General features: G+C 42.0%; 1 protein-coding gene across 1 annotated transcript; it reads right to left on the bottom strand.

Moving 5' to 3' along the window:
• Positions 1–300: 300 nt before the first annotated feature.
• On the bottom strand, positions 301–14510 carry LOC120054056 (sarcospan-like). The gene is made up of 3 exons (XM_039001425.1): positions 13955–14510; positions 7034–7120; positions 301–1869 (listed from the first exon to the last, which is right to left on the bottom strand). Exons 1-3 carry the CDS (start codon positions 14213–14215, stop codon positions 1510–1512), a joined length of 708 nt encoding a protein of 235 aa, XP_038857353.1. The 5' UTR covers positions 14216–14510; the 3' UTR covers positions 301–1509.
• Between the last annotated feature and the right edge of the window lie 554 nt (positions 14511–15064).

The following is a 15064-nucleotide window of genomic DNA, read 5'->3' as shown; positions in this document are numbered from 1 at the left end:
ATTCATACAATGATGGTATTATGTCAACAGCCCCAAATGCTACAGACGCATCTATTGGCTGAAAGGAAAGATAAAATGAGTAGCCTCTTTTGCCCAAAAATACTGTATTTTGTGTAATTCTAGGCTATTACAAAATATGTACCACTGTTTGTGTGATAGTCCATCATAATCAAAGTCAAGTGCTAAATATGCATTGCAAAAAGAGAGCATAATTCCCTCACTTATGTTCCACCCTGCTCCTCACCCTCTACCGATGCAGTTGAACCATTGACTGTATATGAATGTACAAAGCCATTGATGACGTCACACCATTTATTCCTATGTGAAGACTCAACAGTGCATTTGAAGCTCGGGAAATCTGTTTTAGCTAAAATGGAATCACTTGGGGGGATTCTCAAAACATAACATCGCAGTTCCTAATCCCAGAGGCGCAATTTCGCGTGACTTCCGGGAACGCTTGCGAAACAGACCAAGCAGACCTGTCCGGGGTTTGAGAAGTCGATGAGAGAAGTGAAATACTTCCTTAATTAGTAATTTTCTCAATCTAAATCCACAACCTAGATTCGAGCAAATGTCTTAAGTAGTTGAACATGTTATTACTCCAACCCTGTGAAAGTGACACATTTTTGTCAAAAGCAACTTGATATCGAAGGAGTCCCTTTTGAATTGACGGGCTGCAAATGCGCAGTTCGGACCGAGACAACCGTTAGACCCGATGACGTCTTTCTGTGCATGAACTTCGCCATGACATCACCTACAATGTAATCGGGGATTTTTATTGGAGAAGCAGTTTTTGCATATCTTCATACTGCGCTGTCTTTTGATAACATGCTCAGTTTGAGCTACTCCAGGAAGTGATGTTGCAGGCTAGCTCAGTGCTGCCCACTCTCATTGAGTATCTCAAATTGAAGGCCGATTGGGGTTGAAAACAATAGCATTCCCCACAGTCCTAAACAGCAGTATGATAGAAGATTATAGAGTTGAATACTTGCACAGCAAGAATCGTTTTTACGACCACAGTATGAGAAAAGTGTCTTGAGTTTGCTTTAATTGTAACATAATCAACACTATTATAGATTGTATACATTCAATTGTAAAGGCATAATAAAGATTTTTGCTGAATTATTTTTGAAAACCCTGACAAAAATACATTGAACATCATGGTAGATCATTCAAAAACTGACAGTTTCATAGTTTTGAATATTTTCTTCATCTATTAGAAATACAGTATCTCATGTAGCATTGGCAACTGCGAATAAAGTTCTCCACACAGTATATAAAAGTTGTGCGAAAAGCCATTATAGAAGAAGTCAACCACCCCAAAATGTAAATATGATCGAGAACAACCAAAACACACACACTTATGCACACACCAAAGTGTTTTGTGTAATACATCTCTGTCCATTCAAGTAAAATGAGCCGAAATGTTGATTGGCTGCTCTCCACCTTACTCTACCATCAATAGTGGTATCAGCATCATCATGGGCCTCTTTTTTTCTAAATTTCCTATCAGACCTTCTGCCAGTGCTGGAAGGAGGGTGAGCCCATCTGTAGCCCCACAAAGAACACCTGGTAGCGGTGCTTCCACATGACGAAGGCCCCCAGTGCACACACCAGGGCCTGGGTCAGGTTCAGGGCAATCTGAAGCAGGAAGTACAACTTCAGGGTGCCTGTGACCTCTCCGCAGTCGCTGACTCCCGCGTAGGTGAAGGTCCTGGCGATTGGGTCGTGGGGGTCCAGGGTGCACACGCAGTCGTCTCCCACCTCCAGGCACCTGAAGCCGTTGGTCTGAGCATAATGGTGGCCAGAGAAGGCCATGACCAGGACAGAGAGGACCAGGCCCACTGTGCACAGGATGAAGTACAGCAGCTGGAGGAGGAGAGGAGAGGAAGTGAGCTTGTGTGTTGTAGTGTAGTGAATCATAGCATAGCTAAGCATAGTGGGGGATAAATACTTAGAGGGAGGTCATCCTTAAGGACAACTGCAGGGTCATGTTTAGCACCAATTGATATAAATGATTTGAAACAGAGGACAGACTACCAATAACAACAATATTTCAAAGCTTTTTCTGTGTTGGAGCCTGAACATGACCCTGGTTGTCTACACTAGAGCTAAGATGACTGGAGCTCTATGTCTTTACTCAGCTTACTGTAGCACATTCAATGACTGATTGAAGTGGCTTAAGTGTTAGCAGGCCATAGTGAACCAGTTATGCCCACTCTAGCCATATCAGTTAACAATCCAAATAGGTTTCTGTCTGCTAACGATTATCCCCTCAAAGCAGCCAATAAATACCTGCAGATCCTGGCTACCGGCCAGAGGTAGAACCTCACAGAGCAAGACTGTCTTAAAGGGGAACTTCACCACTTTTTAACCTCATGTTCATTATGTCCAGCACAGCAGCACCATACCAGTGTTTCCGTATTTGAAAACCTAAATGTAGTCAATTAGCTTATATAAGAAAATCACCCGCTATGATGTCATCAGGGGTCATTTTCAAAAGAATTCAGTTATTTTCACACAAAAAAAAACATTCTAGTTGAAAAGGAGGACTGACTGCATTAAGTAGACAGTGTTCCTGTGAGAATCCCCTGCAGCCTCCCACTTTACCTTTATCCACATGCTGTGTACAGTCGTGGCCAAAAGTTTTGAGAATGACACAAATATTAATTTTCACAAAGTCTGCTGCCTTAGTTTGTATGATGGCAATTTGCATATACTCCAGAATGTTATGAAGAGATGAATTGCAGAGTCCCTCTTTGCTGTGCAAATTAACTGAATCCCCCAAAAACATTTCCAAGGCATTTCAGCCCTGCCACAAAAGGACCAGCTGACATCATGTTAGTGATTCTCTCGTTAACACAGGTGTGAGTGTTGACGAGGACAAGGCTGGAGATCACTCTGTCATGCTGATTGAGTTCAAATAACAGACTGGAAGCTTCAAAAGGAGGGTGGTGCTTGGAATCATTGTTCTTCCTCTGTCAACCATGGTTACCTGCAAGGAAACACGTGCCGTCATCATTGCTTTGCACAAAAAGGGCTTCACATGCAAGGATATTGCTACCAGTAAGATTGCACCTAAATCAACCATTTATCAGATAATCAAGAACTTCAAGGAGAGTGGTTCAATTGTTGTGAAGAAGGCTTCAGGGCGCACAAGAAAGTCCAGCAAGCGCCAGGACCGTCTCCTAAAGTGGATTCAGCTGTGGGATCGGGGCACCACCATTACAGAGCTTGCTCAGGAATGGCAGCAGGCAGGTGTGAGTGCATCTGCACACACGGTGAGGCGAAGACTTTTGGAGGATGGCCTGGTGTCAAGAAGGGCAGCAAAGAAGACAAGGTGAGCGCTACCATAAGTCCTGTGTCAAGCCAACAGTAAAGCATCCTGAGACCATTCATGTGTGGGGTTGCTTCTCAGCCAAGGGAGTGGGCTCACTCACAATTTTGCCTAAGAACACAGCCATGAATAAAGAATGGTACCAACACATCCTTCGAGAGCAACTTCTCCCAACCATCCAGGAACAGTTTGGTGACGAACAATGCCTTTTCCAGCATGATGGAGCACCTTGCCATAAGGCAAACGTGATAACTAAGTGGCTTGGGGAACAAAACATCAATATTTTGGGTCCATGGCCAGGAAACTCCCCAGACCTTAATCCCATTGAGAACTTGTGGTCAATCCTCAAGAGGCGGATGGACAAACAAAAACCCACAAATTCTGACAAACTCCAAGCACTGACTATGCAAGAATGGGCTGCCATCAGTCAGAATGTGGTCCAGAAGTTAAATGACAGCATGCCAGGGCGGATTGCAGAGGTCTTGAAAAAGAAGGGTCAACACTGCAAATATTGACTCTTTGCATCAACTTCATGTAATTGTCAATAAGTCTTTGACACTTATGAAATGCTTGTAATTATACTTCAGTATTCCATAGTAACATCTGACAAAAATATCTAAAGACACTGAAGCAGCAAACTTTGAAAATTAATATTTGTGTCATTCTCAAAACTTTTGTCCACGACTGTATTTGTCTTTGTACAGGTAACTGCCAAAATAAAGGAAACACTTGAGTAAATGAGGGATACAATGTCTGGTTCCTGAGTTAATTAAGCAATTAACATCCCAGCTTGCTTAAGGTCATGTATAAAAATGCCCAGTTGCCCATATTTTGCTAGAAGAAATGATCTCGGGGACTTTGAAAGAGGGGTGTCAAAGGAGTGTGTGTGTCACCAGATCTCAACCCATTTGAACACTTATGGGAGATTCTGGAAAGGCACCTGAGACAGTGTTTTCCAGCACCATCAAAAAAAACACCAATGACGTAATTTCTGGTGGAAGAATAGTGTCGCATCCCTCCAATAGAGTTCCAGACACTTGTAGAATCTATGCCGAGGCACATTGAAACTGTTTTGGTGGCCCAACGCCTTATTAAGACACTGTTGGTGTTTCCTTTATTTTGGCAGGTGCCTGTATGTCCACATTGAGTAAACGGGGTCTAAAATACAGCTTGATAATGTGCAAGAGTGGCTTTGTGTGGTTTATGTAATTACAGTGTACAATCAAAATAACACTAGCCCTTCATCTAAATCCACAGGTTATGTAACAGAGCCCTGATTCGCACTGTATTTACACTCCATTACATGCTGCTTATAGCATTATGTAATGTTTGATGCTTGCTTGATTTGAAATGGCGTTAAAAACAATGTAAACAGCTCTGAAAAATGGAGAACTGAAGTACGTTATGAGACGTATTGTACTGCCAACTGCTGTACATAAATTACATAAAAAGAAGAGCATCACAAAGCCTTTCATATATCGCTGTACTCAATGTTATGTTGTTCTATGAACTTTAGGAAGACATAAAGAAAATAAAAATATGGAGAATATTTTGTTGTGTACATTTACACCACTGATTGTATTACTTTTTTAAAATGTATTGTTCAGTTCACGTTATGTCTACTTCACATACATTTTGAGTGGAGGAAGTCGCCTTTGAAAATATTGTATTTGTACGCAGCTCAGTCACGATGGGCAACAGTGGTATTCCTACTCTAATTGATTGCACATTCCAACTGCCTACATTGTCTGGCCAATTAAATGAGAAGTCATGTCCAATAACTGTGCTCATCTACCCATAGGCCTCCTACAGGGCCTTGCTAGTAGGCATGCTGTGCTCTGCATTTCTCTCGATACTGTACATACAGTATCACATTCAAGGTGCAACCATACAACCCTAGTCGGACCTGGGTTCAAATTGTATTTTAAATAATTTTAAATATTTTATCTGAGTTTTATTGAGATTGCCTGTTGCAATGGAACTATACTGAACCAAAATATAAACACATGAGCTGAAATAAAAGATGCCAGACATTTTCCATACGCACAAAAAGCTTATTTCTCTCAAATGTATTTAAATCCCTGTTAGTGAGCATTTCTCCTTTGCCAAGATAATCCATCCACCTGACAGGTGTGACATATCAATAAGCTAATTAAACAGCATGATCATTGTCCCCTTGTGCTGGGGACAATAAAAGGCCAGTTTTGTCAAACAATGCCACAGATGTCTCAAGTTTTGAGGGAGCGTGCAATTGGCATGCTGACTGCAGGAATATCCACCAGAGAATTGAATGTTAATTTCTATACCATAAGCCGCCTCTAACATCGTTTTAGAGAATTTGGCAGTACGTCCAACCGGCCTCACAACCGCAGACCACGTGTAACCATGCCAGGCCTCCACATCTGGCTTCTTCACCTGCGGGATCATCTGAGACCAGCCACCCGGGGAGCTGATAAAACTGTGGGTTTGCACAACCAAATAATTTCTGCAAAAGATGTCAGAAACCGTCTCAGGGAAGCTCCTCACCAGTTCGGCGTCGTAACCGACTACAGTGGCCAAATGCGCTCACCTTTGATGGCCACTGGCACGCTGGAGAAGTGTGCTCTTCACGGATGAATCCCGGTTTCCACAGTACCGAACAAATGGCAGACAGCGTGTATGGGGTTGTGTGGCTGAGTGGTTTGCTGATGTCAACCTTGTGAACAGAGTACCCAATGGTGGTGGTGGGGTTGGGGTTATGGTATGGGTAGGCATAAGCTATGGACAATGAACACAATTGCATTTAGTGATGGCAATGTGAAAGCACAGGCACCGTGACCAGATCCTAAGGCCCATTGTTATGCCATTCATCCTCCGCCATCACCTCATGTTTCAGCATGATAATGCACGGCCCCAATGTCACTAGGATCTGTACACAATTCCTGTAAACTGAAAATGTTCCTACATACTCACCAGACATGTTACCCATTGAGCATGTTTGGAATGCTCTGGATCGACGTGCACGATAGCGTATTCCAATTCCCACCAATATCCAGCAACTTCGCACAGCCATTGAAGAGGAGTGGGACAACATTCCACAGGCCTCAGTCAACTGCCTGATCAACTCCATGCGAAGGAGATGTGTCGCACTGCATGAGGCAAATGGTGGCCACACCAGATACTGACTGGTTTTCTGATCCACGCCCCACTTTTTTTTTAAGGTGTCTGTGACTGACAGATTCATATCTGTATTCCCAGTAATGTGAAATCCACAGATTAGGGCCTAATTCATTGACTGATTTCCTTATATGAACTGTAACTCAGTAAAATCTTTGAAATTGTTGCGTGTTGCATTTATATTTCTGTTCAGTGTAATAGAATAGTCACAAAGTGCAAACCTCGCCCATCTGGCACTACAGCTTTTCTAAAACAAGTATTTTAAAGATTTTAAATAGTATTTGAACCCAGGTCTGCCTACAGTATGTCAATGTGGCAATCAATGTTCTCTGTTTTGTAGTATATTGGCCCTACACATTAGTCTAAATCAGATTAACTGACTCTAACTACAACCTGGTTGATTTGAATGAGACGGGCATGTGTTTGATAATGAATGGCATTCTCCTGTATAAACATGACTAATTGTCCCATTAGAGAGAGTTTGCCTTGGTCTCCGCTCAGTTGGGCAGGAAATTATGTCAGAGGATATGTGGGTCTCACTTTGGCGATGAATTGCATGGAGGTCCTCTCATCTGGTACGTAGGTGATGCAGTAGAGGAGGAAGCCCAGCAAGGAGACCACACACAACTAGAGAAACATAGAACACAAGGGAAAATGGATTTAGTGGGGGTTATTCTCTGACTTAAATTCTTTGTAAAATATACTTGTATGCTTGGTAAGTACATCATTCTCCAATGTGTACTTAAAAAATACAAAGGCTGCTTTGAAAAGGTGTATATGCTGGTATTTAGTCCAGATCATTATGACACCGTAGGTGTCTTGCATGCTCATGAAAGTCTTACGGTGCATTATAACTGCATCATAATGCATTATACCTGCATGCTTTTTATTTTCTGAATGGCATATGTGTTATTGGGAAACTGAATCCATTCGGATCTGAAAAACAGATATTCATCCCAGGATTTGATCTGCTGATACCAAGTGTTGCCATGGTTTTCTAACACACACATACAAGCAAACCTCTTATCTTATTTGCAGCTGAGGGGCCTTTTCAACCCTCTTCAAGCTGTTTATCCCAAGTTCGCTATTGATATAGTGCACTTTTAGCATCATATTGTCCAAGGTGTCATCTGATAACATTATCAATGCTATGGCAAATTAAGTCGTTTTCCTCCTTTTTTTGCGACAACACACTATTGCAGTCTTGTGACTAACATGCAGCATCTAACTTAAATGTTTTCCCCAGGTTCTTAAGCGGTCAGGAATCAGAATTCTCTAGAAGGATCTTGGTGACCTCCGTGTTTGTCACCGGGTCGTGAGTCACGTGAGGACAGAACCCGAGATGGATGCACCCTGTGTGAGCTAATTAGGGCTTACAGGAAGCTGAGAGAAAACAACTTGTTTTTTTCCTCTACAGAAATGCAAACGTGAAGTATCTCACATAGATTACATGATTATGTTAAAGAAATGCTCACTACCATACAATGCCCTAGAAAAACAATACTAGATTAGACGGTATGGGAACATACCTAGTCAGGCCCCTGTGCTATCATTAGTAGGCCTCTATAGCCTTGGGGCTTAAAGGGTTCATCATTGTACTTCCTATAGATTCTATATGGAAATGCTGTGTGTTATGTAAGTTGTATTACGTCTAACCCTGTGAGACTCAAGCATAGATCCAAATGAGGGAAATGTTTTTTATTACCCTTCAGAAATACACTACGTAACCAAATGTATGTGGACACCTGCTCGTCAAACATCTCATTCCAAAATCATGGGCATTAATATGGAGTTGGTCCCCCCTTTGCTGCTTTAACAGCCTCCACTCTTCTGGGAAGATTCCACTAGATGTTGGAACATTGCTGCGGTGACTTTAAGCCTGGCTCGCAGTCGGCGTTCCAATTCATCCCAAAGGCCAGTAAAGTTCAGGTGTTAAAGTACAGGCCAGTAAAGTTCTTCCACACCGATCTCGACAAACCATCTCTGTATGGATCTCGCTTCGTGCACAGGGGCATTGCAAATTTGGAAGCACAGAATTGTCTGGAATGTCATTGTATGATGTAGCGTTAAGATTTCCCTTCAATGTAACTAAGGGGCTTAGCCCGAAATATGAAAAACAGCCCCAGACCATTATTCCTCCTTCACTAAACTTTACAGTTGGCATTCTCCTGGCATCCGCCAAACCCCGATTCGTCCGTCAGACTGCCTGATGGTGAAACGTGATTCATCACTCCAGAGAACCCGTTTCCAATGGCGGCGATCTTTACACCACCCCAGCTGACGTTTGGCATTGCGCATGGCTATTCTAGGCTTGTGTGCGGCTGCTCGGCCATGGAAAGCCATTTCATGAAGCTCCCGACAAACAGCTCTTGCGCTGACTAGCTTCCTGAGGTATTTTGGAACTTGATAGTGAGTGTTGCAACCGAGGACAGAGGATTTTTACGCGCTTCAGCACTCGGCAGTCCCATTCTGTGACCTTGTGTGGCCTACCATGTAGAAGCTGAGCCTTTGTTGCTCCTAGACATTTCCAGTTCACAATAACAGCACTTACAGTTGACTGGGGCAGCTCTAACAGAGCAGGAATTTGATGAACTGACTTGTTGGAAAGGTGGCATCCTAGGACGGTGCCACATTGAAAGTTACTGAGCTCTTCAGTAAGCCATTCTACTGCCAATGTTTGTCTATGGACATTGCATGGCCGTGTGTTAAATTTTATATACCTGTCAGCAACGGGTGTGGCTGAACTAGCCGAATCCACTCATTTAAGGGGGAAAACACTTTTGTATATTTAGTGTAATTGTAATAGGCCTCTGATTATGAAAATAATCTGTTTTTTAAATTTCAAGTTTGTTAAAAAAATGCAACATTAGGCTTCAATGGTAGGAAAATGTGTGTTAATAAAAAAAACGGAGAAATTCTGTTAAAATCACATCAAAATGGATGAAAAGCATTGACATAGAACACTGAAATGAAGTCCTATTTTGTCTGAAATTGTCACGCCCTGACCATAGAGAGCTTTTTATTCTCTATGTTGGTTAGGTCGGGGTGTGACTAGGGTGGGTTATCTAGGTGATTTATACATCTATGTTGGCCTGGTATGGCTCCCAATCAGAGGCAGCTGTTTATCGTTGTCTCTGATTGGGGATCATATTTAGGCAGCCATTTCCCCTTTGTGCTTTGTGGGATCTTGACTATGGATAGTTGCCTGTTAGCACTATTATTAGCTTCACGTTTCGTTTGAGATTTATTGTTTTGTTTTGCTTTGAGTTTCACTTAGTAATAAAAAGATGTGGAACTCAGATCACGCTGCGCTTTGGTCCAGTTATTATAATGATCGTGACAGAAATAGCCATTTTTGTATTTCTTTTGATGTGTAGAGGGGACATCAAAGTTACTCTTGAAGTATTTTATTGTCCATATTTGCAGAATTTTGAACAATCTCTCTAATTTGTCTATCAATATATGAATGTGGCCCAATGGCTCAGTTTGGCAACCCTTTAATCCCAGTTTGGCAACCCTTTAATTACAAAACTACCCCTAGCTCTGGCTCAGAATGTTTGTTTATCAATTAATGTTTTTTTACATAATCACTTTATCTTAGAGAAGACAGGAAAAAATATTTCTAGTAATTTACTTGCATGGATAGCCTACAACATATGCTTGCGTAGGGGGCCAGTATGGTCTTATACGAGTCGGAGGGTTTCTAATGTTTCAGAGGCTACTGATGCCACAATAATCACACAACAAATACTAATAAGAGATACATCTGGGTCTAAGGAGATGCACTATGTAGTGTTTGACATGATTTTTGAGTTTAGGACCTGTACCGGATGCAATTTAGGAAATATTGCATTTTTACAACATTGGGTCTCATACAATGTTGTTACAACTGTTATTACTGTGCAGTAATAACAGTAGGGTATAAGGGCAATGTAAAGTAAAGTGCTACCTTCAGTTTCTTTCAGTATTATTTGCTTTATTTATCTGTAGACATTAGAAAACTAAAGGATCAGGGTAAGAGGCTACTGCCCCACAGCTCTGACTGGCATTCTAGAGTTGTTGTTGTCTTGCCATGACTACAGTTGCCATGACTACAGTTGGGGGAAAGTTCGAAACTTATAGAAGGGTCTTCCACGAAATGAGTGCCTTTTGCGTCCCTTTGATATTTTAAGTAGAAATTGTGCACCAATATTGAAATTTCAAATGAAGACCACACAGAGAATTCGATAAATCTGATTTTTAATATGAATAAAGGCTTGCTGAAGTGCTCAAATTCAGCATTTTGACATGTCCCTCCGTCAACCCTCTGTCACTTCTAGGAAGGTTTTTACCCACTGAATTACAAAACGTCTCCAAGTTTCCCCATCATTGTAAAGCCCTAGTTATTTTGTTGCTTTAACAAATTCATTTCTGAAGATTAATATTTATTTAATGTGATTAGTGATTACGTCTGTCCCTCATTTTAAGGTCAACCCTGCTACGTGAACTCTCGTCTTAATAGTGTGAAACTATTCGTTTTTAAATATTTATTTCAAAAGAAACATTGAACATCTAATTGTCAAATCATAGAATAAAAGCTGTTCCAACTCTTTTTGGCCATTTTCTGGTGTTTTGTGGTGGAAAACTGAGTGGGTTGAGCATAACACGTCAATCCTGTTATCAATCGCTAGACAGTCTGGAAATGTTTTAACAATAAATAAAAAATGGTGAAGCTTGCATTCAATTGCACTCCCTGTTGCACACAACAATCTTCCATTCCCCCTGTCACAATGGGATTTATGGCTGATTTAAGAAGAAATTGTAAACCCTGTTAGTCAACCCTGTTACTTTATTTGGCAATTAATATGCACTTACTATCATTTTTTTCAATTTAATGGGAAAACGTGTTTTTATGAATGTCATCTTTATGACAGAAAGTTAAAATGAGATGAAATCAAACGTTTCTTTTGACCAAGTTACACTCCTTAAAAGGCACCGAAGTGGTAGAATGACCTAGAAACTCTTTAAGCCAGTTAACTATTTCTAGAGGAGATCGATCTAATCAACAGTAAGAGAGTGAGGGAGCCAATGTGAAAATAACATCAAGCTAATTGGTAGCAGTCAACATGTTGACATTTAGAATGTCACCCAATTTGTTGGATGCGACTGAGGAAGGTTCACATGGGTCATCCATTAGGAAAACAAGGCAAACAAGGCAACTTTTAACCTGAAACTGGATCATAATTGTTATTTATGGTATCATTAGTTCTTTTTTTGCCTGGCCAGAAATAAAATAACGGTATATGGAAAACTACAGCCACTGTATGTCACTGCACGGCACACTACGCTCATATTGAATAGGGAGTACATCTGAAATCATTCCCTATGTAAAACCACATGGCACTAGTAAATGACTATGAGTCATCCTATCCATGTGTCATGTTTACCTCTGTGTCATATGAGGTGGGGAACTTTCCCATTAAAACACAAGTTGAAACAGCTATAGAAAAGGCAGTAAAGCATGATAAACAACCCTTATTTTGAGTTTAGATGTAACTAATGTAAGATAATGTGTGAATAGAGAGATAAGACTTTATTTTAAGAATGTGAAATGTCAGAATGATAGTAGAGAGAATAATTTATTTCAGCTTTTATTTCTTTCATCACATTCCCAGTGGGTCAGAAGTTTACATACACTCAATTAGTATTTGGTAGCATTGCCTTTAAATTGTTTAACTTGGATCAAACATTTCGGGTAGCCTTCCACAAGCTTCCCACAATAAGTTGGGTGAATTTTGGCCCATTCCTCCTGACAGAGCTGGTGTAACTGAGTCAGGTTTGTAGGCCTTCTTGCTCGCACACGCTTTTTCAGTTCTGCCCACAAATGTTCTATGGGATTGAGGTCAGGGCTTTGTGATGGCCACTCAAACACCTTGACTTTGTTGTCCTTAAGCCATTTTGCCACAACATTGGAAGTATGCTTGGGGTCATTGTCCATTTGGAAGACCCATTTGCGACCAAGCTTTAACTTCCTGACTGATGTCCTGAGATGTTGCTTCAATATATCCACATAATTTTCCTGTCTCATGATGCCATCTATTTTGTGAAGTGCATCAGTCCCTCCTGCAGCAAAGCACCCCCACAACATGATGCCGCCACTCCCGTGCTTCACGGTTGGGATGGTGTCCTTTGGCCTGCAAGTCTCCCCCTTTTTCCTCCAAACATAACGTAACGATGGGCATTATGGCCAAACAGTTCGATTTTTGTTTCATCAGACCAGAGGACATTTCTCCAAAAAGTACGATCTTTGTCCCCATGTGCAGTTGCAAACCGTAGTCTGGCTTTTTTATGGCGGTTTTGGAGCAGTGGCTTCTTCCTTGCTGACCTGCCTTTCAGGTTATGTCGATATAGGACTCGTTTTACTGTGGATATAGATACTTTGTACCTGTTTCCTCCAGCATCTTCACAAGGTCCTTTACTGTTGTTCTGGGATTGATTTGCACTTTTTGCACCAAAGTACGTTCATCTCTAGGAGACAGAACGCGTCTCCTTCCTGAGCGGTATGACGGCTGCGTGGTCCCATGGTGTTTGTCCTTGCGTACTATTGTTTGTACAGAGGAACGTGGTACCTTCAGGCGTTTGGAAATTGCTCCCAAGGATGAACCAGACTTGTGGAGATCTACAAATTTTCTTCTGAGGTTTTGGCTGATTTCTTTTGATTTTCCCATGATGTCAAGCAAAGAGGCACTGAGTTTGAAGTTAGGCCTTGAAATACATCCACAGGTACACCTCCAATTGACTCAAATGATGTCAATTAGCCTATCAGAAGCTTCTAAAGCCATGACATCATTTTATGGAATTTTTTATGGAGTCAACTTAGTGTATGTAAACTTCTGACCCACTGGAATTGAGATACAGTGAGTTATAAGTGAAATAATCTGTCTGTAAACAATTGTTGGAAAAATGACTTGTGTCATGCACAAAGTAGATGTCCCAACCAACTTGCCAAAACTATAGTTTGTAAACAAGAAATGTGTGGAGTGGTTGAAAAACGAGTTTTAATGACTCCAACCTAAGTGTATGTAAACTTCCGACTTCAACTGTACATACTGTATGTGTTTATACACATCATTAGGCCATGCATGCAATGAAGGTAGAAGATAGGTCCATTCAGCTACATTCTGGGGGATGAGGCAGTACAACCCAGTGTGCATTGTAGGTGAAGTGCATGCAGACACGGTAGGTAAAGTATCAGGACAACAATAGTGGCCATATTGAGTGTACATGCATGTAGATACACAAGGTTGCATTGGGTTGTTAGACGATGAGGACGAGGATCCATGCAGTCACGTAGTGAGGTGAGTTGAAGATGGATATAGGGACCTAAGTCAGTTAAGGCAAAGGCCCATGCAGCTACAACAGTGGCACACGGCCATATTAAGTGTCCATGCATACAGAAAGACGAGGCGGGTCCATGCTTACAATGATGCCGGCCCAGTGTGGTGTCTCCCTGGCCAGGAGCGAGGGGCTGATGGTGACCATGAGGAAGGCCACGGCTGTGATGGCCACCCCCAGCAGCAGCTGCAGCAGGGCAATGAGCAGGGGGAAGCGACAGCCACAGCACTTGTGAGCATCCTCGGGCGCTGGGCCTCCCTCCTCTGCTCTACCCCCTTTCTTCTCCTGGATGGGGGGCGCTCCTCCGCTCTTCTCCCCTCCTCCAGATCCCTTCTTTCCTTCTCCCATTCTTCACCTTCTGCCTTGAGATGAGACTAGCGCGTATTCTTCAGCTCCTTGGGAGGTTGTTTTCTCTTTCTCTTTTCTCTCTCTTTCCTTTCCCGTTTCTTTGTCAGTGTCTTACCGTTGTGCTGTCTGTGTGCTACACTGCTCCCTGCCACGCCCCCCGTTCCCTTCCCCTCTCTGCTCAGGGTTCCTCTCAGTATTATCCCTGCTCGGCTGCTAGGCTATTTGGAACCAGAGAAGGCTCTGAACTAATATGGAAAACATTTAGGGCAGATTCCTGGAGCGGCTCCGGGCGCCACATATAGCAGAGCAGCAGCACACTGTGGAGTAAAAGAAGAGGAGGAAAGGGGGGGGCAGAGAAGACACAAGGGGGGACTCCAACACACGATCAGAAGCACCCCTGTGAACAGACAATTGCATAGAAAATGAAGGAAGCTTGTTTTAATATGAAATAAAAAAGCAAGTTCAGTAGCAGTTGGGCCTATGGGTTAAAGGAAGATTGGCACAGAGGACGTCACCCACGTCATTCTCGAATGAGAGTGGTTGGATCACTGTTGTCTACACCATTACATGCCAAGTGCTGGAAGCCAAAGTCACATGATTTAGTGGAAGAAGTAATGTGATCGGGAGACATGTGAGGACATTACTATAGCTCTGATCCTCTATTAAAATGATCAAAACATGGATTAATTGGTCCAATTACAGTTCAGCCTCTAGGGTATATAAGGAATTTGGGGGTATTCTATTAAATATCTATGCCAAAGTAATGGAATAAGTCATTACAAATTATTATATGGTTTCAGAGTGTCACGCCCTGACCTTGGAGAGCCTTTTCATTTCTCTATTTGGTTA

The sequence above is a fragment of the Salvelinus namaycush genome, chromosome 9 (assembly GCF_016432855.1).
Source record: "Salvelinus namaycush isolate Seneca chromosome 9, SaNama_1.0, whole genome shotgun sequence".
NCBI classification, from domain to species: Eukaryota; Metazoa; Chordata; class Actinopteri; order Salmoniformes; family Salmonidae; genus Salvelinus; species Salvelinus namaycush.
The sequence above is the reverse complement of the archived record's forward strand: the minus strand, read 5'-3'. Positions and strand labels throughout refer to the sequence as shown.